The sequence below is a fragment of the Planococcus citri genome, chromosome 2 (assembly GCF_950023065.1).
Source record: "Planococcus citri chromosome 2, ihPlaCitr1.1, whole genome shotgun sequence".
In the NCBI taxonomy this organism is placed as follows: Eukaryota; Metazoa; Arthropoda; class Insecta; order Hemiptera; family Pseudococcidae; genus Planococcus; species Planococcus citri.
The window spans coordinates 12,337,748-12,365,734 of record NC_088678.1 but is presented as its reverse complement, the minus strand read 5'-3'; the positions used below and the strand labels follow the sequence as shown (position 1 = coordinate 12,365,734).

Genomic DNA, 27,987 nt, shown 5'->3' with positions numbered 1-27,987 from the left:
AATTATTCTCATTTGTTCAATTTATGCTCAAAAAAGTTTCTATTATATATTTTATAAAAGAAGTTTGAAATTCGCCCGCAACTAGGTACAGCTTTGTTGAAATTTTAAAATTTAAAAAATTCGCCAAAAGATAAAAATTCAAAAACGAACTTTAGGACCTGAAATGTTGGGTACAGCTTTCGATCCAGCTTGATTTGGTTTACCTAATTCGATGAATGCTGGTTCGAAATGTTCCCTAAATGCACATGTGTACTTTAGTTTGACGATCTTAGAAAATGAAGGAGAATAAATATGAAATAATTCGTGCTGATTTCTTCGATTGTTCTCAATTCACCATGATATGTAATTGCACATTCCTAGGTTTAATGCATTTTTGCAGCTACAAAAATAACTTCAAAGTGACACAAAAAAGACCCTTTCCAACTTCAGTTTTAATTCAAAATCAAAAAATAGAAATTCTCATAGTAGGTATTTTAGCGCCCTATTTTGAAATTTACGAATTCACCTACTTAATAAAACATTGAATGGGTCTTTTAAAAAAAAGGTTATACATGCCTCTATTCATATTTCGTCTATGACCAAAATTCATAGTGCCAATTGCATCACAATAATTGCCAAATCAGCAAAATATTGTGATCGTAAGTTAATGTACTCAAACTCACCTTCGTGAAAGCACGTATAAAATTAACTATTCTTCATTTAAACAAAAAAAAAACTCATCCGGAATAAAAGCACAATTCAATCTCATTTTTTGAAAAAAAAAGTTCAGATTAATATGACATGGCTTTAATGCATAGAACATACAGTCACCGTGAGTTACACTTTACAAACTTAAGTAGATACTTACACGAACTAAATTAGACTAAACACGAACAACAAGTTATTACAGGCTTAAATAATTAGGTAACAAAAACAAGGGTGGAAAAATAAACATTTGATCAACAAACAGCAGAATAGCTAGAACGTTGGGAATGGGTTTACACAACGACGTTAATTAATTGTGTTCAATGAGAATGACTACGAGATAACACGACACGTGAGCTTAATTGATTGAATCCTAATCAGAAATGTGCCTTTTACGTTTGAAAATACTCGTACCTTTCGTCGAATTAGTAGAATGACTAAAATATAGGTAGACTACCTATTAGAGGAACAAATTAACAGAATTTTAGTTACATATTTTGTACATAAATTATGACGTTTTGCCCAACTTGCAAATTGATGAAGGGGCTATGAATGAATTTTAATTTCAAAAAATAGCAACGAAAAAAATAATTGTGGAAATGCACACTGCACAGTACGTCTAAAACTGAACAAATTTCGTTAGGTATTACAAATTTTTTTCCAACTATAAAATTTCTTAAAATTTTTTAAAATTTTACCATCTTTCAAGCTCTCAATTTTTTTTAAATTTCAGTGATAGAAAAAAATTGATCGCAACAATAATTTGCTAATTTTTTGAAAATAAAATGAGGAGTCGGCCTGCAAAGTGACCTAACTGCAAAAAATTGATTTCGAGATAAATGAGAAAAACGTGTCCTAGGAAAATGAAGTCACATTTTCGAAATCTGTTTTCGGGAATCGAAAGGGTCAACCCTCACTCACTTAATCACCTTTTCGTTTCTGAAAAATATGAACACGGGTTCGCTACAGGGTGCAACAAAAATGAAAAATGCTGCAGTTAGGTCACTTTGCAGGCCGCACATACGTTTTTTTTTTGGTTTTTTAGTGATATGTACGCAATTTTCTCCGGTTTTTCATTGTGTATGTTATTTTTTATGAAAGCAAAGATTTATTCATTCATTCAAGATTTTTCTATGTACAGGAAGCTGGGTAACTAAAACTGGAGTTGTGGCTTATTCTCAACTTACGATTTTACCATTTCGAATCACTCTGGAGCCTCCAGTGCGATTTTCGATGTCTCCAAAATTTTTGAATTTCTTCAGAAGGGGTTAAAATTAATTTTGATTTCAACAAACAGTACCATATGAAACACATTTTCGGAAAATTGTAAAAATAAGGTCACTTTGCAGGCCATGCTTTTAATTTTATCATTTTCAATGGGGGGAAAAGGGGTGTTACAAGTGAAACTGGATGTAGGGGATATATTCCTTTTGTAGGGCATGTCCTAAACTATCAGATAGCGTTGCTATCTCAAAAATCATTTTTTTGCAGTTAGGTCACTTTGCAGGCCGACTCCTCAAATTTATTCGTAGTCCCTTCAAGTTAGAAGTTAGGCAAAAAGTCATAATATGTTATTTTGTTTATTTTCCTATGTTCTACCCACTCCTAAGGTCAAAAATGAACTTTTGACCGTTAGTTTTAATGAACACAATTGGCCACTTTAAACTGAAAATAGGCAACACTTTCACCAAACATTTTTTTAATGGTATACTCGTATATCCAACCTGAGAAGTTTGGCTGACCATTCACTAGACTTGCTGTGTTATAAAATTTCGGATTTCCAATCAATTGATTCATTTTTTTTCAACATTTTTGAAACAAAGCTCACCATGGCGCGAATCACAGCTCTGTAGCTCTTTTTTAAAGGCAGCTAGGGGGTGTCAAAGTTTTCAGTGAACTTCAAATATCATCCATTTCAGCAGTGGATTACTCGATAACCGCGATACTTACCAAAATAGAACTTTTCTCAATAGTTAGGGGTTTTGAAAGGCTTTTTGGTGATATCATAAAAATCAGTGTTGCCAATTTTTTTCGTACGAAAAATTAGCTCGAAAAATTTCAAAATGTAGTTTTCATATCATTCCGATTCTCAAAAATTTCGAAAAAATACATTATGGACAACTTTTCATGCTGAACAACATATTAAAAAATTGGGATGGCATTATTTCGTAAAGTCGATTTTAAAAAATTAAAAGTTTGCGAAAAAAATGTGATTTTTTGATTTAAAACGTGAAAAAAAGTTTTGATTGGTGAAGTTGGCCCACTTGACCCCTATTTTCACGTACTCGTTGAAAAAGTTGAAAAAATTCTTTCACTCGATGAAATGAACTCATCACAAAAAAATCAAAATTTTGAGTGAATTGAAAAGATCGACTCTTTGGGTACGTCCTCCTAATGTATTATGAAAATTTGGACCCTCTAGGTCAATTTGGGATGGCTGTGGGCTTTCCTAAACGTCGAAAAACACGTAAAATAGCCAAAAAAAAATCCACTTTTCTTACCCTGGAAAGGGATCAAATAGAGTTAGAAGGTTGAAACCTGCAAAAAGCACTCAAATGGCACCGTCTTATTGTACGCTGGCCATTAGGGCTCTGTAGGTCAATTTTAAGAGTGGGGTGGGGGTCAAAAATAGGATCAAAATCAAGGGTTTTTCACCTTAAATGAGGTGGAGATGACCTAGGAAGCTAAAATTTGGATATGTTGTTCACAATGCCATTCCTCATCAATGGTATAAATTTGGACCATTTTCATCAATTTGAAACCAAGTTATGCTTCTCCAAAAAAATGACTTTTCTGTAATTTTCAACTTTGACTCTCCCAACTGCAGAGGTCAACTCCAGCTTCCAAGAGAACCCCATTTCCCAAGTCTGACTTTATTTGACCAATTAGAACAAGTTCCAGGTCAAAATAATAGCCCCATTTTATACAAAAATTTGGCTAGAAATGAACGAATTTCAATTTTCTTGCTACGAGTGTAATTTTTATCAACTTTTTCATGGAATACGTCAAAAAGAGTTCAAAATCAGACAACTGAATAAATTTAAACTTTTTTTAATGTTTGAAATTGAAAATTGAAGTTTTCGAATTTTGATTTTTTGTGATGAGTTCATTTCATCGAGTGAAAGAATTTTTTCAACTAATTCAACGGATACGTAAAAATATGGGTCAAATGGGTCAACTTCACCTATCAAAACTTTTTTTCGTGTTTCAAATCAAAAAATCGTATTTTTTCCGCAAACTTTCAATTTTTTTAAATCGACTTTACGAAATAATGCCATCCCAATTTTTTAATATGTTGTTCAGTATGAAAAGTTGTCCATAATATATTTTTTTCAGAATTTTTGAGAGTCGGAACAATATGAAAACTACGTTTTGAAACTTTTCGAGCTAATTTATTGTACGAAAAAAGTGGCAACACTGATTTTTATGATATCACCGAAAAGCCTTTCAAAGCCCCTAACTATTGGAAAAAGTTCGATTTTGGTAGGTACCGCGGTTATCGAGTAATCCACTGCTGAAATGGATGATATTTCAAGTTCACTGAAAACTTTGACACCCCCTAGCAGCATTTAGAAAAGGGCTAGAGGGCTGCGATTTCCGCCATTGGTCGTTCCTTCAAAAGGTCTTTTCACAGGAAAAATTTCAATAAAATCGCCGACCTCTTTCACCACTTCTTGGTCGAATTGACGTCGAATGACCCTACTTTCAAATCAAAACAACCAAACTCACATTCAAAAAACGAAATTTCCTCAACTCAAATTCTACAGCAGGTAACTTTAAACTTCAGTAGACTGAGTACCACGTGACTTATACGTACTTTCATAAACCTTACGCACGTTTTTATACCCAAAAGCGAAAAATATAAACGTACCGTGACAAGAGAACAAAACAGATCCTAACTGGTTGAGAGCACTTATATCTAAAAACGATAGAAGCAAATTGATACAAATCATCATCCAATGAATGCCCATCAAGTAGGCTATTTTTGAAAAAATAAACAAATAATCCAGCTCAGATATCTGACGCGTTGCATTACTGTTTCCTTCAGATTGTCGTCGAGTCGTTTCGCGTTTTTCATTAACCAAACGAATAAAAAACCATCCTTGCACTGCCAAAACAGGTATCAGTACAAAGAAAATAATAACCGAGAGTAAAACCAAACAAACGTGCAACGGATAGGCTAGACCGGAAAACGATTCAGCTATGTTTATATTTTTGTGATCATCAATACTGAAACAATTATACTTCTTATCTTCCTCAGTCAACGAAGTGTAGGCAGCACATAGAAGAAGAGCAGGCAGTACCCAACCAACAAATCCATAAATCCAATACCTTTTCATTTCAATACTCGATCTTCGAACTTTCAGGGCTGTAGAGATAACGTACCAATATTCGTAGGAAATTATACATGCCCAAAAAGCATGGCATAAGAAGGTATAAATCAACACATACGTTTTCAAAACCACTCCGTATCTTTCCAGCGATAAAAAGTGACTAAAAATCTGATACAAGTACACATCCAGCAAAGCTACGCAATACGAATATAGAACCAAGTTAGGCAAACTCTTGAAAGTTTTCTTGTTCGTTTTCATCATTAAAAACATGAAGAGGAGAAGGGTCGAGGTGAACTTCATGTACTTGGTTAATTTGTGGATAAGGTTCTGAATTGGTTTATTGGTGGTTTTCGTTCCGCATAAAAATATTAAATCTTCGTTCAACGAGTCGTAAGCATCTCGATCGAATATTTTACCATCTTGGCGAATTATTTTACTCTTAGATTGCACAAAATCTATGTTTTTTAAGAGGAATTGATTTATAGAGCATGGTTGATCGTCTCGATCAAAATATTTACACGATTCTGGTTGAGGGATTTTTTTACCAGAACAGAATTTTTTCTCGGCGCAACTGAAGTCTTTAGGGACAAGAGCAGGAGCTTCAACTTGGAACTGATCACTTTCATTATTTTTTTTCAATGAGCAGAACTCGAACGATGAATTTCTCAAGTCAGGTGGTAAATATCTCAAGGGAACGACTCTTCGAACTCTGCCATGGAATTGTGAAATCAATTTAGAATCGTTTTGAACCACCATCTTTTCTAGTACTGCTAAATCTACATCAGATATAAATGAATTCGACTCAAGAATTGGTACAGGTTTGGATTGATTGTCAAATTTATCTTCAATCTTCAGTACATGATAAGCTTTCAAGCTCCAAAATGCGAAATTCTCCAATATTATGTTCTGATGATTGCACCAGGCGCAATAGATATTCCAATAGGTGATATTTTCCAACTTATTGGTAACTGGTCTGAATAAAAAAGTGTTCTCTAGTAAATTCGAGTCGACGAAATTTTCACATCTGTTTTTCGTCCTTTGATCGGGATGATTCGTAGGGCATTTATTTATCACAGAAATTCCAACGGTGCATTTATCGAAGTCGATGCAGTTTTTCGAATGCACTAATTTACATTCTGGTGCAGGTTTCGTGTCATGATTTAGGCCATAGGAAGATGTGATGCTGATAATGGTTATAAAAATATTCAGCTTGATGTCCATTGATGGGATGATTTTTTTATTTCTGAAAGTTTTCTCGGCCTGTAACCTGTTGAGAAAAAAAATACTTGCATTAAAATTACGAGTATAAGGTTCGTAATTAAATTTGTCTTCGAAATAAATTCAAAATATTAAATGGAATACAGATAAAGAGCTCTTATCAAATTTGAAATACGTCAGTATGTCTATGTAAAACGGCGGTCAACATATTTTTTTTTGACCTTTCTAGAGTAATAGGTATTCGTACTTTTATAGTTAGATATATTTTTGCATTTTATGTTCCAATAAAATTAACAAATTCGAAGAATAAATAGGTACTTTAGATGAGTTTAAAATAATTAATTCCTCGTAAAAATTTATCCGATCGATATGTGAACTGAAGTGTAACGAAAATGATGATTTGATGAATACCTACAAGTCCAGTTAAAAAATTGCTATCAACTATGTAACTATATAGTAGCTACAGTACGCTTCGAAAGTTTACACCACGTGTTATTTTCTATATTTTTTTGAGCGATCTCTTAAGCCAATATTTTAAAATCATCATGCTAAGTGGATCTGATTTTGTTTTTTTTATCCTTTTTTATTGCTCAGGAAAGAACCTATTCATCAGAAAAATAATTCAATTTTTATAGATTTTTTCCCACAAAATGGAGTAGGTAGCTAATTTTTCTGAATAAGTAAAGAAACGAATTTTTAATATTTTTGCATTGCCATTTGCTGAAATTTCTTGAATACAATTACATCTCTTGTCCAATTTTTTTGATTTTTTTTGCATTAAAAAATTGCTATAAGTATAGGGTCATTCCACGTCAATTTAATCAAGAAGTGGAGGGGGGGTTCCGCGATTTTTTTGAAATTTTTCCTGTGGAAAGACCTTTTGAAGAGATGACCAATGGAGCAAAAATACATTATGAAGAACTTTTCATGCTGAACAACATATTATTAAAAAATTGGGATGGCATTATTTCGTAAAGTCGATTTAAAAAAATTGAAAGGTTGCGAAAAAATGCGATTTTTTGATTTAAAACACGAAAAAAAGTTTTGATCAGTGAAATTGACCCATTTCATCCCTATTTTTCGTATCCTTTGGAAAAGTTGAAAAAATCCTTTCACTCGATGAAATAATCGACTAAAGCAGACGAAACCTTGTAAAAAAATTGCATTTTTTTTTCAAGTTGGCAGTAATCAGCGAAAAATTGGCATCACTGCGTTCCAAAATATTTCTCCAGATTCAAGAACGAATAAACATTTTTTTTAAATGTTCACGTTTTTACCTATTTAAATCGATTGAACTCGAACTCTGAGCCATGTCAATACGTACGACAAAATATACTTATTTCTCACTAAAAAAGCTATGGAGGCGATTAGATTGTTTGAACACCGAGTATGATAAGTAAATACCTAGATAAATAGCTAATTGGGTAGGTACTTAGAAAGCAATAGGGTTTACCCACCTCGACTGTCTGAAAGTTGTTGTTGGTCAAATTAGTCATCTATTATTCATTTACGTCAGAGAAGCTTTTGAATATGAAGAATTGAAGACAGAAAGAAAATGTTTCGAAGGTCACGAATCACTGGTGGTTAAAAAGGTCGAATTCGTCCTCTATAGGACGTTCAAGTTGAGGTGGGCATTAAGTATCAAGAACTCCTTCCCATGAGAAAAGTTTCAAACTTTCCACCTCCTTTTCTCGTTTTTGAAACAATTCTATAGATGACATCCCTTCCCTCTGAAAAATTCACCTCGTCTACCTCCATATTAATTGTTCATTTTTTTTCAACAAATGAACTTTTATTGTGAATTTTGATGGAGCCTGGCAAAAGTCACTTAATAAGGATTACTTAAAAGACAAAGGAAACATTTTAAATTTTTTAGTCGACGTTCCGTCCTTCTCACACTCTCGAAAATATCAAAGTTTTAAAAATTGAAAAATTCTCAAATGTTTTGATTTTTTGAGACTTTTTTAGTTCAGATATATTTTTTTTAAATTCAAAATTCATCTTATGCCAAATTCAAGAGTTCTCAAAATGATTATTTTTTTTCAAAAAGCAATAATTTTGTATGTAATTACCTATCTCTTCAAGATGGCAAAATTAGAATAGTGTGCATCAATGAATTACCTGACAATGAGTTGAAAAAATTTTTTTTGGCTCAACACAATTTAGGTGGATGTAAAATTTTCAAATTTTTAAAACTTCGAGGTCAAGCTGGGGGACTGAAAAATTTGTAATTCTTCCTCTGTCTGATTCAGATCATGAATTCATGTTGGCCATGATTTTTCGCTTGGCTCCTTCAAAATTCTAAAAAAAAAAGTCGTTAAGTACGACACACTCTAATGAGACCATAATTGAAGCATACTTTTCCAAAACGCACCAAGTCCAAAAAAGCATTGATAAGAAATTCATGTTACGTAGTACAATTTGGAAACGTAGAAATAGCGCTCAAATTGACTGATTTTTTGATACGAGTATGTTCTAGCCAAGACCCTTGGGCACAACATATCAAAAAAGTAGCCATTTTGGGCAGCACCTTTATGCTAGATGACCTTGCAACGACCTCAGAATCTTTGAAAATGGACTTAGTGCAGCTTGGAAACGTATATGCTTCAATTAATCAATGGAAGTTCCATTTTTTAAATAAGTATAATTATTTTTAACCACCAAAAAACATTTTAAATGATTTGGTGGGCAATACAAAGGAAACAAACTGGGGATGAATTACAGTAGGTATAGCTTTCGAATTAATTAACGCATTGGCCAAAATTGAAAGAAAAAATTTCAAATTAACTATAATTTTGTGTACATGTTATTTTCGTATTGAAAAATCACAGTGGCTTTTTTGTTGAAAATAATAAAATTTGAAAACAACTTTTCAAAAACAAAGATGTCTCTTTTGAAAACAAATGAGAAGAAAACTACCTACATGAAATTCTCGAAAAGTTGAGAAAAAAATCCATTCAAGACGTGTAAGTGAAGTTTAACTTGTTAAAAAAAAGAATTTTCTGTCTCCTCATATCCTTCGGCTTTTCCTGATAATTTTGTTCATGATCTTTTATTCGAATTTGTGTTGCATATAAAAATAAATACGTACCTACCTTGCTAAATTTATAGCTCAAAATATTCATGCGTTGACTATTAAAAGAGGTAAGATTCGCAGTTAAACTTACTCGTATTTAATTTTCACTGATAATGAGAAAGGTAGGTAGAGGTACCTCTCTCATTACTCCAGCCTATGTCAGTTGAACAGAATCCACTTCACGTTGCACATTTAGGTACCTAGTGTAGGTATTAGGTGTTAACAACACAGGCACACGAAACAAAATATCCAATAATCGTGAAAAAAAACATTGATTTCTATTAAACAACATCTCTTTAATTAAAGCTAATTACTAATTAACTATGCGATTAAGAATTCGCGAATAGATCGACGTTTGTATACGTTTCGTCGCCCATCGAATAAGTACCTATCTACTAAGTACTTGGTACATCTTATCGTCAATCATATAAATTAAACGACACCATGACACCGGGCGATTGTACGCTAATTAATTAATAAAGCTTCTACAATGGAAATGAAAATGTACTGGAAATTCAGCATTAAAATTTGGCATTCATTTTTATGAGGTGAAAATTTAAAATATTTAGCAAAACGTTTTATCAATTGGTACGAGTATTTCAAAACTTTCTGAAAAAAAAAGACATTAAGGTATGAAATTCTTTTTAAAAAAAAAAACAAAAAATCAATGAAACTTCATTCACTATACATATAATTAAGTCGAACCCATTTCAAACATTTTTCAAATGTTCTGGAGTCTTCTCAGTGCAAAATCACTTTCGTCTAGGATTTTCAAAATATTTCCAGAGCAGCAAGATAAGTATAAACTTGGGTAACTAAAATACTGGGTTTGGGGTTTTTAACGAACTCTTTCTGAATCTTTGAGAATTTTTCAAATTCGAGGTGGAAGGTTGAAGTTGTTGCCTTTTCAGCATGCTAATGGATCCATTTATAGTCTCAGTCATGAGCTGCAAAGATTTATAGTTTCGATCGTATCTTCATCTTGGTCATAAGGCCATCCAGGTATTATTGTTCAACCATAATTTTCTTATAATAACTACAGAGCACCGTGATGAGGTATCCATTCAGAATCAAACCTGTAAACAAATTAAATATTATTCAAATCGTTGAAAAAGGAATAAAAATTTTACATTTTCTGAAGGAAAAAAAACATGCTTTTTAAATCGCATTGTGCTATAAAAGTGGATCAATAAAAAATATCCATGAATTTTGACCAAATTTCACGGTTGTCTTCAATTTGAATTTTTGAGCCAAAATTCAGGAGTGATCAGAAATGTTCCTAAAAGAGAACGATCGTATTACTTATACCACCCAAAAGTGGCAAAAACCCATTTTTTTCAAAAATGACTCTCTTTAGAGAACTTCTCTAGGTTCTCTCCCACTCGAAGTAGACTCCACACTCTTTCATAAACATCAAAATTCAGGATATTTTCTTTTCACTTCATCCTAGTACCTACATATTTAAATATTTACCTACCTAGTAAGAGCATTGATAAGACTGCGATATCCACATAAATTGAAAATAGGTCTCTGTACACTCCAATCGCATATCCAATGAACATAGCGAGCAACAAAAGCTGAACTATTTGTATAGAAATATGAGGTATGAGACACTTCGGTTTTCTCTGTGAACATGTCAAATTGTCAAAATTAAAATTAGAAGAAATTGGAGTCTAAAAACGTTCTTACAAGATACAGAGAGTTTAGAAATATTGATAAGGTTCTGATCTAGACAAAGTTGAATTGAAAAATGATGCATGAATACATTACTAGCCAAAATTTCAGGTGCTAAAATGCATTTTTTGATTTGCTTACCTACCGAAAAAATCATCAAAATTTCACCAAATTAATCTAGAAAGCTGATTGTGTGCTTCTCAATTTCTGACATTCCGAATCGAGTGAAACTTACCATTTTCGAACCGTTTGAAGCAGTTCTGAAGCCTCTAGCAGATTTTTGAAAGTTGAAATTTCCTCAAAATTTTACCCAATAAACTTGAAAAGCTAAAATTTACTCCACAATCTAATTTCAACATGTTGAGTTGGTTTGAGGTGATTTCAAACCGTCTGGAGTCAAATCGCTTTCTACTGGTTCAGAGCATTATTTTGTCTAATTGGCGGAAACCGATTTTGGAAATTCATCTAATATTTTAATCGGTCAAGTAGATTACAAACAAACACCAATAACGTTCATACTACAAACAAAAGTTGATTTGGGCATTTTTATGGCACTTTTTGAAAATATGGAATTCTTAAAATATGGCAATAAATATCTCCAGAACAGTGCCTACAATCTACTCAAAAAGTTGCAATTAAGGTACCTATAGTTGAGTGAATTTCAGCTCTCCAGTTTTATTGGGTAAGATTTCATAGAAATTTCATCTTATAAAAATCTATTAAAAAACTTCAGAACTGCTCAAAATGGTTCGAAACCTTTTCCAGTCGATTTTGAGAGTTGAAAGTATGGTACCTACCAGATCTCATCTTTCTCGGTCAATTTGGTAAAAATTTGATTTTTTTCTATTTTCAGCTCAAATTAAATTTTTAAAATTTGCCAAAAAAAACAAAAAATGCTTTTCTACGCCTGAAATTTTGGTTGGTGGCTGTTTTTGCAACACTGTTCCAATTCAGCCTTGTCCACGATTAGCATAAATACTTAATGAATAATGAGAAATACCTGATCAATTCCGTACAGAGCTACTATGTAGTATACAAAATATGGCGAATACATTCCAAGATAATGAAATCATTTGTACCATAAAAGGAATTCCTGGAACTGAAAATATAAGTAAGCATTTGAAATCGGAATTGGAATTGGTAAACGACCTAAAATATTTCCTTAACATTTCTAGAAAACTCAAAATCCCTCAAGAAAATTTTTTGAATTCTGGAATTTCACGAGCATATGCCTATAGGGTGCATAATAGGTAAATATTTCACTCACTTACGAAGGCGCAGCCAATAATACAGCATTGGAAAACCTACAATATTGGACACAGTAGAACAATATTCATTCAAAGATATCACCACATGAGCGTACCTGCAGGGTCTTATAATTATTATAATGTGAAAAAAATGTACCTTACCGCAAAATAAATCAAAACTGCGATACTAGATGATCTCAAAGAAAAAGCACAACAACAAAATGACGCTCTCAACATTTCAAATTTTTTTTAAAAAATGGATTAGTATCTACCTACAAGTGAATTTGTTCAAACACTACTTCGAAAGTTATTACGAATTCATGACTACAAAAACTCACTAGAAAAGACCCACGATTTTCATGGTGATCGAAATAGAGCAATCGATTATTTTTTCTCTCTCTCGTTTTCCCACTAAAATTGAATCACATCATCAAATTCACAAATATCACAATTATTTTATTTCCGAAAAGATAATCAGAAACGACTCTATACCGTGCTTATATCATACACTACCGACATACATATCAAAATTTCATAGATTGAATATATAATGATAACTGATAAGATAAATATTATTAATTACGATGTTGGTTAATTTTTTGTTTTCAATATACACAAATGTAACACGACGATGAACCTTTGATGTAAATATTTGGAGTAGATAGATAGGATATTTTTTTTTTTAAATTAGGATTTTATCTACCTACATAACTTTTAGTCTCAGTGATCACACTTTAAATCACCCCTTCCTTCCAGTAGGTACCTACAAGACATTTTTCGGTTGCACTAGCAGTGGTATTTGGACTCGATTGGATATTAGGTACCTACCAATTTCAACTGTAGGAGGTTTTATTAAAAATTCAACCTCTTCGAGCAGTAAAAGAAGGTCTTCTCGTTCATATACAATGAGAAATTTTTAAGAATCGCTACCCATTGCAAAATTTAGACTCCTGAAAATATTTCAAGTTCCTATAAAAGGAAATTTTTAGGATGATTTAGTCACAAAAAATGGGTGGGACTATATTATAAATTTTTTAACCCCACAGAAAAATTTTGTCCAGTCTCCTACCCTTCTTTAAATAGACACTAGACAAGTACCTACATAATATATTTAAAAAAAACAACAACAACAAAAAACAAAGAAAACCAAATCTTGAGAAAACTCCAATATGAGGTAATTAAAACTCAAAATTGAATAGAAAGGTATAATTTTTGATCACCTGTTACACATTAGAAAACACTTATGTATAAGAAAAAATGTTAGTTCATTTAATTGAAAATATTCATAGCAAAAGAACTGAAAAAAATTTAAAATTAGGCTTCAACAGGTTCGCGTGAGAAATGATATGCAACCAGTTCATCGTCTGATAACTCCACGTAATGGCTATAAATTGTAGCAAGGCAAAACAAAGCAACTTCTGTAACACGAAATAGAAATACTCAAGTACACAATGTAGCATCAAAATAAGCCAAGATCGGAGGTATATCTTCTATTCATTTTCTTACCCCAGGATGCAATATAAAACAGCACTAAATTGATAGAGCTCCATTCGCTTAAATGAGTGTTAATGATCACCAAATATCCATAATATCCATAGACACTGATCAAATCCAGAGTTTGTACAACCATATAAGGTATCAGATGATATTGTGACCCCTGCAGGGCATAAAAAGAGCGGTGTTTAAACCAATTATCTGCCAGGTAGGCATAGTATATGATTTTAAATTACTTATTTTATTTTCAAAAAATGAATTACATACCTTTTTAACACCGTGAAATGCCAAAACGATGAAGGCCATTTCGATTGCGATCCATATGTTTTCAAATATGTGCACAGATGATTGATCTTTTCCTTTAATAAAAAATTTTATGAACTTGTGACTTGTGAGCCAAAAAATTGAAAATATTTCTAATGAAAAGTGGTTCTTAGTCCATTTGAACTGGCACTATCCGAATTAAGCAAACAGGCTGAATTGAAAAGAGCATGTCTTGAATCCCCAGTCACCGAAATTTGAGGTTCTAAAGTTCCTTCTTCTTTGGGTTTTTGACAATTTTTGGAATTTTGAAAAAAAATTACAATCATTTTACTATTTTATCAAAAAACCACTTTTCTTGAGAATTTAGACAAAAAAACATTGAAATTTTTAGTCAACTCACCAAAAATTGAAAACTCTTTGACAATTTTTATAGGCCTACGTAAAAAATGGAAATTCTTTGATAATTTTAGCAAAAAATGATTTTTTTGAGCAATCTTGGCAAGAACGGGACTGTTTGACAATTTCGGTAAAAATTGGCTCTTTTTGACTACATATGTATTTCACCAAAAATTGACACTTTTTGAAAATGTTGGCAAAAATGGACACTTTTTGACTATTCTCCCCAGAACTGACGCTTTTTGACTTGGGCAAATTAGGCAAAACACAGAACCTTAAAACCATTTTACAAAAAAAAACATGGCTTTTGTTAGGCAATTTCGTAACACAAAAAGGACATTTTAAACGCGAAAATAAATTTTCTTTGAATGTTTTGGGTGGGGGAAGGGGGTACAAAATTATGAATGGTATACAACTTTCGAAAATTAACGTCCCCCCAAAAAAGAAGTGACTAATAAAGGCCTGCTAATCTCACAGAGAAATTTAAAGTGCCAATAACACGTTTAAAAAATAAAAATTCTGTGCTTACTAACTAAATTGTCATTCTTAAACCACTTTTTCAAATTTCTACAGAGATTTCAAATCGCTCTGGAAGGGCCATGTCAATTCGCCCAAAAAAATGCGATGACTCCGTATATGAAAATCATTACTCATTTGTTGGACTTTTACCTATTTTGGGAGGTTCTGGGAGTCATGGGTGAGGTCAATTTGAAAAACTAACGCTATATTTGTAGGTATTCATCGATATCGAAAACATACTATTTCATGTATCACACGAATGAAACCATCTTTTTGACTTTCACAACCTTTAGGGAGGTGCTGGGGGCCATGGTGGAGGTTCAATCAAAAATCTGATGTCATATTCGTGTTCAGCGTCACAAAAAACTTACAATTCGATATATCACATGCCCCAGATTTTTTTTTGAAAGTTTTACCCAAATTTGGAGGGGAGGGTGCTCCCCCACCCTTGAAAGATCCCATCTCGAAAATTGAATATTTCAAAATAGCATCAAAGGTACATCTATGGAAATTTTTACAGAATTTTAAATACATAGTAACTCCCACTGACAGCGTCATTTTGAGATTTGAACTTTCAATTTGAAAGTTCAACTTTCATCTTTTGAAAATTTAAAAATCCTTAAAAAGTTCAAAATTCAATGTCCTTTTGAACTATGAAATCAGTTTTTATCAAAGTATCATAGCTTTGGAGGCATGAGCTGCTGAAGTTAAGTAGGTACCTCGAGACAATGTGAAAACAATTGACCCCCCTCCCACTACCCGCCCCCTGAGGGGGGCTTGGACCAAACTGATTACGGATTTCTTATACGTATTGGGTGCGTAGTGAAATTTTGGTTACAGGAATTTTAAGGCATGCTCTTTTCACCTAGTTTGGTTTAGTACCTAGTACTTCAAAAGGTTCTGTAGTAAGTAAGTAAGTTAGTAAGTATTAAGTAAGTACCTACGAATAAAGTCTTGAAATTTTAAAAATTAAAACTGCTATGTGGGTAATGATTTGATATACCTATTATACTTACTTTGAGAAACGATTACAAGACGAATAATTTGGTATACCTGAAAACGATTTGTGTGTATTATCCATTTTTAAAATCATACTAGAAAATACATATAAAATAAAATTACAGGTGCTTTTCAAAAACGGGCAGATGAATAAAAATTCATTTTTTTTTCAACTTGGAATGAAATATTTTGCACTAATGAACCCATAATTCATTTTTGAGGAATAACAGCTCTTCAAAAATAAAATTCCATGAAAAATTATTTCGCTAATATATCGATGAGGAGAGCTGCTTCCCCTCCCCTCCCCTCCCCTCCCCTCTCCACTCTCCCTATTCAGTCCAACTCTGATTAATTTTTGAAATATAGGTACCTATCTATTCTATATTTATAACTTACCAACATAAAACACAAAACACCAATACTTCCGAATTTCAATTCGTAACCGCAAAATGATTTAAGCAGTAGTGGTCTAGGCACCAACATTTTCACCACAATTTTTAATCCAAAGCAATCAAATTATTACGACGTGGCGACTAAAACACTATACATATAAAGAACTAATCGCTTTATTTTTATGATTATATAAGTACGTATCATTTTATTTTATTTTATTTCATGTATTGCGCAGCTCAGTAAAATTGACTAATTTTCGCAAATGTTGGAAGCTGTGATTCCGGAAATGATTCAGGTTTTTCGCATATCAGGAATTTTTTCGTCATTGTGGATTAATTCGAGTGATAAAAGTTTGATAATTTGTAATAATGACATCTGCATTTATAATATACATACTTATTTCGATATTTTTTAAACAAAAATAAATACCTGATCAGTAAGTAGGGACGCAAATTAAAGTAGATTTGCTTCGCTCGTATTTATTTATGCTACTTATCTAATTATTTTCATTGGATGAATACCCATGATGATAAATGAATCGGTCGATAAAATAAGTAAATTTTCTATTATTTGATATCTAATATATTGGAATGACACGTTCGAATATACAGATCTAAACAGTCAGTCTCATAATGACTAGTTTTATTACTAATAAGTAATAATAGCCTACTCATAAAATAACATAGGTAATACGAAAATTAAATGTTCAGCAATGTCCTGTATTGATTCGAATTCACATCTGGCGCTAATTCTTTATAATAATTATAAACTACTAAAAAACCATACCACATAAGACCTGAAAAAAAAAAAAATCGAAAACACAATTCATCCAATCATCTCCTCAGAACAATTATGCAAACTACCTATAATAGTAAGTAATTAGCACAGGGTGTTCCTCAACAGATTCTCTAATAATTCACCTGATAATTCAGAAACCCGAACCACACCAAATGAAATATTTACCTTAATATGCTCCACAAAAAAAAAGTTTATTTCAGCTCATCATATCCACAATTTAGGACATAACTTGCACCTTCAATTTCCAGGATCTGCAAACCGACTCACACTTGTTCGGTTTGGGTTGCGGTATTACGAATATAATGAGAAAATTATTCGATACAGATGTTGAGGTACACCTGGTGCTCTGGTAGGTACCTAACTACCTATGTATAGTCTTATTTGTTACATAAATGTAGGTAATTGAACACTCACCAGCTTTACATGTCAATAAACTCAAATAAACGTACTGATCCACTGAATGAAAAGTGGCAGGTAGGTAAATATGTTTAACGGAATACAGGCTGATTTTTCCAGCATAAATAACTTGAACAATGACTGCGAGGTTTATGATAAAGTCGAATATTTGTATTATTAAATATGGTCTGAAGAACGCCTTCTCTTTCTGCAAAATTTACAAACAAAAAGTAGATAATAAGGAACAAAAATTATATTTTGATATTTTATTATCTCGTTTTTGAGGCTCTTTGGGCAAAAGTGCCCCTTTCCCTCTCTAGTTGGATATGAATTAACCCCAATTGTCATGAAAGAGATAGGTATAGTCCATTATCAATTCCTTCTGAAAGAAAAGATCATTACAATATATATATATATTTTTTAATGATTCTCAAAATATCCCATCTAGCGCAAACATTTTTGAACCCGACGAAACAAAATCCAGAGAGGATCCCAAAAAAATTAAAATTTGGGTCAAAATTTTGAAAAAAAATCAAAATTTCAGCAATATGACCTAGAAAGCTGAAATTTGGCATAAACCCTATTTTCAACCTGCCGAGTTGATATTGGTGATGGTTTTTAGTCGTTCTGGAGCCTCCAGCGGATTTCAATTTCTCCAGTTTTCCAGAAAACGCTGTAAAAATAAGGTGAAAATGAAATTCAGCGTATATAAACTCGAATTTACAATGTTTGAAATCTTTTTGATCATTTAGGCTGTAGGCACGTATTATAAAAATCTTTTTGTGCAGGTTCAAATCCAAAATGTTCTCCAGTGATTAGGTATTTTTGAAAAACAAAAATCATCGTTTGTGAACGCATGAAAAAAAACTGAAATTTGGTTTATATTCTATTTTTGACCTTGAGAGTCAATTGGTGGTGGTTTTGAACTGTTTTTGAGCCCTCAGCAAAGTTTCAGATTCACCAGTTTTCGAAAATACTCCGTAAGTAGGGTAAAAATGAAATTCAGCACCTTTAACTTGGAGTTTATACGTATCTTTACGACCCATTCGAGCGATTTAGGGCAATAAATTTTCAAAATAATTTGGGCTTTTTCAAATTTAAAATGTTATCCAGTGCTTAATCACAAATTCACTCCTGAGCTGGGTAATGGAGAACCCACCTTACAACTTTTTTTGCGTTCGAAAACGATAATTTTTGGATTTTTTTCAAAAATAATCCCTGGAGAAAATTTCGGATTTGAATTGGTAGTAGGTAACTTTCTTATCGTATAAGTATGTCTAAATACATCGAAGGGGTCGCAAAGATGATAAATTTGATCTTGAGAGTTCAGAATGGGTCAATGACCTTGAGAAGTCAGACAGACAACCTTGGGAAGCCGTACTAACAGGTCAATGACTTTGAGAGATCAGACATGCGACGTTGGGAGGCTAGACAAGTAAGTCAGTGGCCTTGAGCATCCAGGCAGACGGGTCAATGACCATAGGAGGCCAAACAGACAAACTTGTGATACTGCACAGATGGTAAAATGACCTCAAAAGGTCAGACAGGCACCTTAGGGAGCAGGACAAGTAGGTCAGTGACCTTGAGGGTCCAGACAAACGGGTATACTGGGTCAATGACCTTGGTAGATTAGACATACGACCTTGGGATGTCATTCTGATGGGTCAATGACCTCAATGTGCCAGACAGAGGACCTTGGGAAGCCATACTGACAGGTCAATGACTTTGAGAGATCAGACATGCGACGTTGGGAGGCTAGACAAGTAGGTCAGTGACCTTGAGCATCCAGGCAGATGGGTCAATGACCATAGGAGGCCAGACAGACAAACTTGTGATACTGCATCGATGGTTTAATGACCTCGAAAGGTCAGACAGGCACCTCAGGGAGCAGGACAAGTAGGTCAGTGACCTTGAGCGTCCGGACAAACGGGTATACTGGGTCAATGACCTCTGGAGATCAGGCACACGATCTTGGGATGTCATTCTGATGGGTCAATGACCTTAATATGCCAGACAGAGGACATTGGGAAGCCATACTGACAGGTCAATGACTTTGGGAGATCAGACATGCGACTTTGCAAATGACCTTGAGCATCCAGGCAGACGGGTCAATGACCTTAAGGGCCCGAGAAACGACCTTGCAATGCCATAGTGATGAATCAGTGACCCTGAGAGGCCGGGCAGATGGTATTGGCAGGGAGCTATGTAGACAAGTAGGGAAATGATATTGAGACTCTAACTGGTCAATGACCTTAGGAGGTCATACAGGTAGACAGACGATTTCGGAGAGCTAGATAGGCAGGTCAATTACGTTGATTGTTTTTTATGGTGTTTATTTATTTATTCATTTTTTTTTTTTTTTTTGGAAAACTGGAACTACTTACCAAAATCTTTTTGAAAGCTCCATCAACAGTTTTTACAGATGAGTCGAGGTCGGGGAATTTTTTTACTAGGTCCTTTTCAAGGTTTTCATGATACTTACCTACTTCATCAATTTTTAAACATACAATAAATTCAAACCGATTTAATGAATTATTTGGATTGATTTTTTTGATAGCCCACTTGACAAAAGTTCAGCATGATTTTTATAGCATTTTGATATCTTATTCATTTTTAGGCACTTTACAACGAATTACATGATAACAATTTTCGACAAATTTTTTATATAATTTAGTTCAATTTTCACGATTTTTCAAGTCCTTTGATAATTTTTACGTGATTAGTTCAATTTATAGGATTTTTTTTCTTTGGAATTTTACAGAATTCGCGTAAAATTTCACCAATTTATATGTAATTTTTACCGGTTTTTTGGTGCGTTGAGGGGAGGGGGCATGCGTTTTCTTATTTTTGATATTTCATTTTAATTTTTTTATTTTGCGAACTATGCACAATTTTTTGAAACGAAAATATTTTGCTATTCGAAAAAATCGAACCATTTTTCATAAAAAAATAATTAGGTATAACAATTTTCCAGATGATTTAGCAATTTTCATTTTTTAATTTAGTACAATTTTTGCGATGTTTTAAGCATTTTGAAGAATTTCAAATAATTTTTGCAACATTTTTAACAATTTTTTTTAAAAAATGGTTTTAGAATTTTTTTAAGTTTTTAAGCAGTTTTATGACGTTTTAATTATTTTTGCAGGATTTCCCTGGCTTTATTTTACTCAAATGTTTACGATTTTTAGGAGACTCCAGAAATTTCAAATCACTCTGGAAAGGCCAAAAATGTACTTCAGCACCCACAACTTCGGTCGGTGCTTATTGGCCATCCTCTCGACCGTTTCAATCAGTTTCCGGAAAATTCCGACCGATTTATAAATAGTCCAGAAGAAGTGAAAAAAAAAATCAATGACAAGCGATTTTTTTTGAGAACATTCGCGTCTGGTGTGTTTCACTTGACTCAAGAACAACCCGAATCTGATATTTTTGAAGCCTCCAGTAGGTTCTGAAATCGTTCCAGAATTTTCAAATCACTCCAAAAAACCGGAAATGGACCTTAGCCATCTGTTGTTTTTTTTTGAAGACACATGATATCGAATTTTGACTTGATACTTTTTTGATACGAGTCTTCTATCGACTCCATGATGAGGTCCTAAGTTTTAAAACATTGAAAAAGTAGTGTGACTGTGACTTATACTTTGTTGTGGTTTCAGAAATGCTTGATTTTAAATTTCGAATCAAATTCGAAGCCAATCCCACTTTTCTCGTATCACTATAGTTAAAAGCCCATTGAAATAATTTATTTGATTGCGATATGGAGCATTGTTAGTATATTTAGACAAGTGCCTACCTCATAAATTCCAAAAAAGCAGAGTAATATAGCGGTCAATTCCACCTCGATCCAAATCAGCACCCGAATATCGTACCATTTACCTAAAAAAAAAAAAATGCAAAATTTGATACTGTATATTTTTCGATTAATTTTAATTTTTTTTTTCTTCGTAAATGCAGCACAGATTAGTCTAAAATAAATCAGTAATGAAAACTTACCAATGAAAACTAGAAGAATGCAAGCAATTTCATAAGCCTATAAGTAAATTAACAAAAATTTAATGCCCGAGATCAATACTGGATAAAATATGGAAAGTAAAACTCTTAATAAAAATATGCAAGAGAAGAGATGGAGAAAAACCTACCAAGCAAAACGATAAAACTGTCATGCATCCGGTTTTTAACGACCAAATGTGACAAAAATTTCTCACATGACACATTTTAATAGAATATTTCGTTGCTTTATTAGGAAAAGGTCGTAACTACAATTTTTTAAAAAAATGAGATAGTGGTATCATTGGAAAGAGAATTTTGTCCTCTACATGATGCAACACTTGAAATTGAATTTCGATGTTTTTTGTTCTCGCAATAGCCGAAAACAAATGGATTTAAATACACGTTTTCAAAACCGTTACAATGAAAAGGTTCTAAATGATATTGTTTCTCAGATTGAACCTATTTCTTTTGATTTTTGTAATTTATTGGTAAGAAAAGTCATTATAAACACATAATTTCACGTAATTTCACTGATAAATTGCAAAAAATCAACCTCATCACCTTAAGGATATCGTTCCTGTGTATTTCTTATGGGCTTTTGATGAAAAAAGCTTGACTTAAGGTGAAAGTTTCTTTGTTGAATTTTACTTTTTTCAGTTCAGAGTTCCTCAAATAAAAAAATGAAAAATCAGTGCTACCAGGATGTTTATTTTGAAAATTAGCAGGAAAATGATTGCGATAACCAAATGTTCTCTTATCTCATCTAAAACTATCAAGTATACTTGATAGAATGCTCTTTAAAAATTAAAATGCGTTTTCTGAGAAATCAACTTTCATGTAGTTACGACCTTTTCCTAATAAAGCAACGATTTTCAATATTCAATACTAGACGAGTAAAGTACTCAACACATTAACCGTAAATTTTTATCACAAATGGTAAACTGAATCGATATATTAGGTGATTACAAGTACTATTCATAAAGTTCAAACGTCAAACAAGATAAAATGTACATCGATTCCCCCAGAAAAGTCAATTACATCACCTCTTATATTTAAACTGCCAAACGATGACGATAATTTTTTTGCCCAATAATCAGATAGGTAGGTACTTAGGTAATTAAAGTTAAAAAACCAGCGATTGAAGTAAATAATTATTTTAATCTCAAATAGAAATATCTACCTAAATATAAAATGTATTTTAAAAAATACGATAATAAAACACTGTAGCTTCCGATGAAGCAACCATTTCTCTCATCAATAACGAGACCTAGTTTTTCTAGTGCTAGTGCTAGTGCTAGTGCTAGTGCCAGTCTTCTTAGCTTTAGCTGACGAGGTTTTCTTTAGCGACGCTCTTTTCGCTTTTTTCGTAGTTTTTTTCTCCATTTTATTCCTCCATTGGAGGAAATAACTAAAAATTATCAACAGAAAATAAATTCTGATAGCTGTAAAAAAAATCACATCGTTGAGTTATTTTTCAGTTCACTGTAACTAGCTATCTACCTATTTATATAAAAATTAATTCACGGAATTAGAATGGAAAACTAACCGAGATCCAAAGCAGCGAATACATCGGGAAGTGGGTATTTTTCGTCGAATAAATTATACACAATCGAAGTAATACTACCATCAGCGGTGCTGTTGGTTGCTGGAGTACCTGCCCAATTTGTTCCAAACACGGTGTAACGTGGTATTGCGAGCTTCTTTGTGAAAAGGTGAAAAATTAAGTTGATTATACGTAGAAAAATATCCAGCAAATCTACCGCGATTTCCGGGATTAAATAATACCCATTTTTCTGAAGGAAAAAAAATGAATTATTGGAAGAATATGTGGTGAAATTTGGTCAACCCTTGCTAGATTATAATATGCATTTGTGGTACCCTATTGACGACTCCGTAAAGTCCTACACAAGCACAGACAGTCCAAGTGATGAAAATTATACCAATCAGGATAGAAACTGGGACAGTATGTTCTGAAAAATATAAATACGAGTTTCAGTTTTAAATTGCTGAACTAGTTAGGTACCTGAAAAAAAAGAATATACCTACCATGGAAAAATTGTAATAAAAGTATAATGTAGGTAAGTGCAAGCCACTGAAAAAAAGAAGTCGATTAGATGAGCAATTAATTTACATAATAATAATTCGAGTTAAGTAGATCAGACTTTAATTCATCATCAGAGCTAGTGAAAATTTATTTTTAAAAATTTCAATCATTTACCACATAAACACATAACAGGGTGATTGTGCCTGCTCTCAATGAAAGTGCATAACAGCAGCTATTCAAGGGAATCATTCCGATGATAATGCTGAATTCAATGAATTAAAATATGAGAAACTCGATATACTCAACGAAAAATCATGATGAAAAATACATCATTAATTTTTCTTATGGATCGATTCCAAGTCGAATGAAGGGTACTGGAGATTTTTCTGTTCTTTTTTCCTGCAAAACAACATAAAGCTTATACGAAGAAGCTTGACGTTGCGGTTGTTTTTCTAAATAAAATTATTAAATCGAAATTGAAAGGTAAAATTATTGTAAAATTCACAATTGCTCAAATCTTATCAATACGCAAAGTTCAATCCAATGATAACACCATCATGTTATATTCAATGAGAAGAAAGAAATTAAAAACACAAGCAATTAACAGCCAATTATTTCCCATTGAGTACTCCAAAAAAAGGTTTTTTTTTGTCGGTTTCAATCATCGGTTTCATTAAAAATTTCAAATCTTTCTTCTCTACATCTTTTTTATGGTTTCTTGGGTTGATCAATTTTTACGCTCGATTTTAATAAAAATTGGAGAAATTAAATTACACAGAAAGCATAATTGTAATAGTGGGGGTAAGAATTATTCGGATAATGGGAAAGATATGGTAATTATGTCCTTAGAGTGAGGTTGAAAAATACTTCTAAGGAAAGGAGATTTTTCCTTAGAGGTGCTAGCTCAAGAGAATGAGTCCAAATAGAATACTACTACACTATTCACCAGATATCAAAATAGGTGTGTAAATAAAAACAAGGAGAAGACTATGTACACCTATTTTAATCAAACAATTTACAGTATGTACAATTATACTCGTATGAGTTACGCATAATAAAGCCATTTATCAATCAATATGGGTTATGCAATACATATGCACAAGTGTTAATAGAATAGTATATTTACAAGCGTTTGTGGACAATTCGTCCACCTAATATTAGAAGGCATACTTATCATAAAATATAGGGACACTCTGATGGAGTTAGGCCCTTCGTCGGTGTGCTACCAATCAGGATATTCACATTAAATCCTCCTGATCGGGTACATCTCTCGTTAGGATACGATATGTTTGTATCTAACAGAAAAGGCAAAGGAGGAAAGCATCTTTCAATACTTTCATCAGAGACACTGTTCACTTTCACACCCCTTCTGCACAGCTCACTAATACTAACTGATTTCACAGTTCGAAAGAGCATTGAATTTTGAACTTTTTAAGTATTTTGAAATTTTCAAAAGTTGAAAGTTGAACTTTCAATTTGAAAGTTCAAATTTCAAAATGGCGCTGTAAGTGGGAGCTACCATTCAAAATTTTTTAAAAATTTCCATAGATGTACATTTTGATACTTTTTCGAAATATTTAGGTTTCGAGATGGGACTCGTAGACAGAGGGGGAGCACCCCCACCCCCAATTTTGGGTGAAACTTTCGAAAGAAAATGTGGGGCATGTGATATATCGAATTGTATGTTTTCGGCGACGCTGAACACGAATATGACGTTAGATTTCTGATATGACTCCATCCACGGCCCCCAGCACCTCCCCAAAGGGGGTAAAAGTTCAAAAAAGTGTTTTGTTCATGCGACACATGGAATAATATGTTTTTGGTGAGGCTGAACACGAATATGACGTCAAATTTTTGATTGGACCCGTCCACGGCCCCCTGCACCTCCACAAGGAGGTAACCCCAAAAAAAAATGGTAACATTCGTGTGATACATGGAATATAGTATGTTTTCGATATCGCTGAACACGAATATAGCTCCATAGTTTTTTAAATCGACCTCACCCATGGCCCCCAGAACCTCCCCCAATAGGTAAAAGTCCAAAAAAGTTGTTGGGGGCCGTGGACGAGGTCCAATCAAAAATCTGACGTCATATTCGTGTTCAGCGTCACCAAAAACATATTATTCCATGTGTCGCACGAACAAAATACTTTTTTTGAACTTTTACCCCCTTTGGGGAGGTGCTGGGGGCCGTGGATGGGGTCATATCAAAAATCTAACGTCATATTCGTGTTCAGCGTTGCCGAAAACATACAATTCGATATATCACATGCCCCAGATTTTCTTTCGAAAGTTTCACCCAAAATTGGGGGTGGGGGTGCTCCCCCTCCGTCTACGAGTCCCATCTCGAAACCTAAATATTTCGAAAAAGTATCAAAATGTACATCTATGGAAATTTTTTAAAAATTTTAAATGATAGCTCCCACTTACAGCGTCATTTTGAAATTTGAACTTTCAAATTGAAAGTTCAACTTCCAACTTTTGAAAATTTCAAAATATTTGAAAAGTTCAAAATTCAATGCCCTTTCGAACTGTGAAATCAGTTTTGATCAAAGTATCATAGTTTTGGAGGAATGGGCTGCTGAAGTTGAGTACCTCGAGACAATGTGAAAATAATGGAAGCCCCCCTACCCGCCCCCTGAGGGGGCTGGGACCAAACTGATTGCGGTTTTCTTACTTACTGGGTGGGTAGATATTGTAAAAAAAATTTGAGCGAAATCGAAGGACATGACCCAAAAATGTTGGTTGAGTTGACATGGAATGACCAAGACCTTACTATAAAATTTGATAATGGGCAATTTCACAAAAATAAATTTTTTTGCTTATTTCTAGAATATTAGACGTGAATTCGCCTCTTTGGATACTGAATTTCAGCTTTCTACAATTTCGAGGAATGGGCCAGGAAGGAGGGGGGGGGGAAGAAATTTACATCTGGTTCAGAAATTTGAAATTTTACAAATTTAGGTCACTGACATTTTTTTTGCATCAAATTATGGGTTATCAATCATGAAAAACACCTTTTACAGCACGTACGAAACTTTTAATATGGGATTCTACTTCAATACTCTTTGGGTTGGGTGCACAAAGTTTTTTCATTTTTTTTCAATAGGTAGGTATTAGAAAGAAGGAGAGGTTTGTATTCTATGATAATTTCACTGGAAAATCTCAAAAACCCTCAAAACCAAAATTTTAGCCATTCAGATTGATTTTTCAAATTTGGAAAAATTTTTGAAAATTCCAAAAACTATAAAATTTGTTGAGATTGTTTTCGACGTGAGAATTAAGTAGGTAGGTAGGTACGTACCTTATCCTAAAATCAAATGCCATCATTTTCAATCAAATTGGAGTTCTTTGCTATTCGTAACGGTATGAAAATTTGATCAGTAGGTACAGCTGAAAATTCAGCTACCTTTTTTAGTTGAGTACCTCAAAAGTGATTTTTTGCCCCATTTAATTTTTTTTTAACGAACAAGATACTTGAGATACTTAACTGGAATTTGCGAACTAAATAAGTTGAAGAATTAGATTCATAGATTGACGAGCTCCCACGAACAGTTGCTACATGAAAGTGGATCGCTCGAAAAAAAGTCGGTAAATTTTGACCAAATTCAGCAGAGACCTTCATTTTGAATTTAAAGTTACTAAGAAAAATGTTTAGCTCCGGAGGTGCCCCTGGAGGGGAGATTTTGTCCTTCAAAAACGATTTTTTTCGCTCCTGTCACAACATAATCTGTTTTGAGAAAAATGATCCAGTTCCAAATAAAGGTATGTCAAAATCCAAGACCATTTTTAGGGTTCTACTAAGCGGTTAAAGATTTCCAAATGGTCTATTTTGGAAAAAATTTGTGTTTTTTGATTTTGGAACGCAGTGATACCAATTTTTTAGTTATTACAGCCAATTTCAAAAAATCAAGAAAAATAGCTAAAAATTTACTTAGAATAAAATTAATTTTTTTGATTTTTTTCAAGTTGGTAGTAATGAACTAATGGCGAAAAATTGGTACGTTTGCATTCTGAAATATTTATCCAGTTTCAGAAATGATATTTTTCAACGATTTTTCCCGAAAATGCTTTCTCTTTGCGAGGGCCCATTACTCCCCTCCAGGGGTATTTCCTCCGGAACTTAATTTTTTTGGAGTAACTCAACCCAAAATGAACGTCTATGCTCAATTTGATCAAAATTCACGGACCTTTTCGGGTGGGGGGGGTGGGGGGGGTCAAGTTCAGAGTACGTAGTCTAGTGTCGTAGATATTGTCATCTTTGAAATTCGGTAAGTGCCTACCCATCTTTTTCACCATTCACAGAAGTATCAAATTCTTAGATTAAACACTTCAAAGTTGTAGCTGAAAATCAATTTATTAGCTGCTGTAAGCCATTTTGAATCATAGTTTAAAAAAAAAATAAGAAAATTCAGATAGATGAAAATTTTCTTTGGATTTTTTCTTTTTTGAGAGATACTT

At 33.2% G+C, this 27,987-nt stretch overlaps 1 protein-coding gene and 1 long non-coding RNA gene across 6 annotated transcripts; both read right to left on the bottom strand.

Annotated features, from left to right (window-relative positions):
* Positions 1–770: 770 nt before the first annotated feature.
* LOC135834700 (uncharacterized) lies at positions 771–22,477 on the bottom strand. 5 transcript variants are annotated; one of them, XM_065348654.1, is made up of 15 exons: positions 22,355–22,477; positions 21,632–21,721; positions 21,486–21,522; positions 21,286–21,368; positions 17,511–17,700; positions 16,302–17,094; positions 15,923–15,959; positions 13,995–14,086; positions 13,740–13,890; positions 12,396–13,651; positions 12,254–12,290; positions 11,987–12,085; positions 10,790–10,937; positions 9,404–10,388; positions 771–6,285 (listed from the first exon to the last, which is right to left on the bottom strand). In XM_065348654.1, the coding sequence occupies exons 2-6, from the start codon at positions 21,704–21,706 to the stop codon at positions 16,997–16,999; spliced, it is 483 nt and encodes a 160-aa protein (XP_065204726.1). In that variant the 5' UTR covers positions 21,707–21,721; positions 22,355–22,477; the 3' UTR covers positions 771–6,285; positions 9,404–10,388; positions 10,790–10,937; positions 11,987–12,085; positions 12,254–12,290; positions 12,396–13,651; positions 13,740–13,890; positions 13,995–14,086; positions 15,923–15,959; positions 16,302–16,996. The 5 variants fall into 5 exon arrangements, with proteins under 5 accessions (XP_065204726.1, XP_065204728.1, XP_065204727.1 ...); XM_065348656.1 differs by having other exon boundaries at positions 21,632–22,433; XM_065348655.1 differs by having other exon boundaries at positions 21,632–22,431.
* Positions 22,478–23,034: 557 nt separating this feature from the next.
* LOC135833610 (uncharacterized) lies at positions 23,035–23,929 on the bottom strand. The gene is made up of 3 exons (XR_010556498.1): positions 23,529–23,929; positions 23,361–23,452; positions 23,035–23,275 (listed from the first exon to the last, which is right to left on the bottom strand). It is a non-coding gene; the product is annotated as an uncharacterized LOC135833610 (long non-coding RNA).
* Between the last annotated feature and the right edge of the window lie 4,058 nt (positions 23,930–27,987).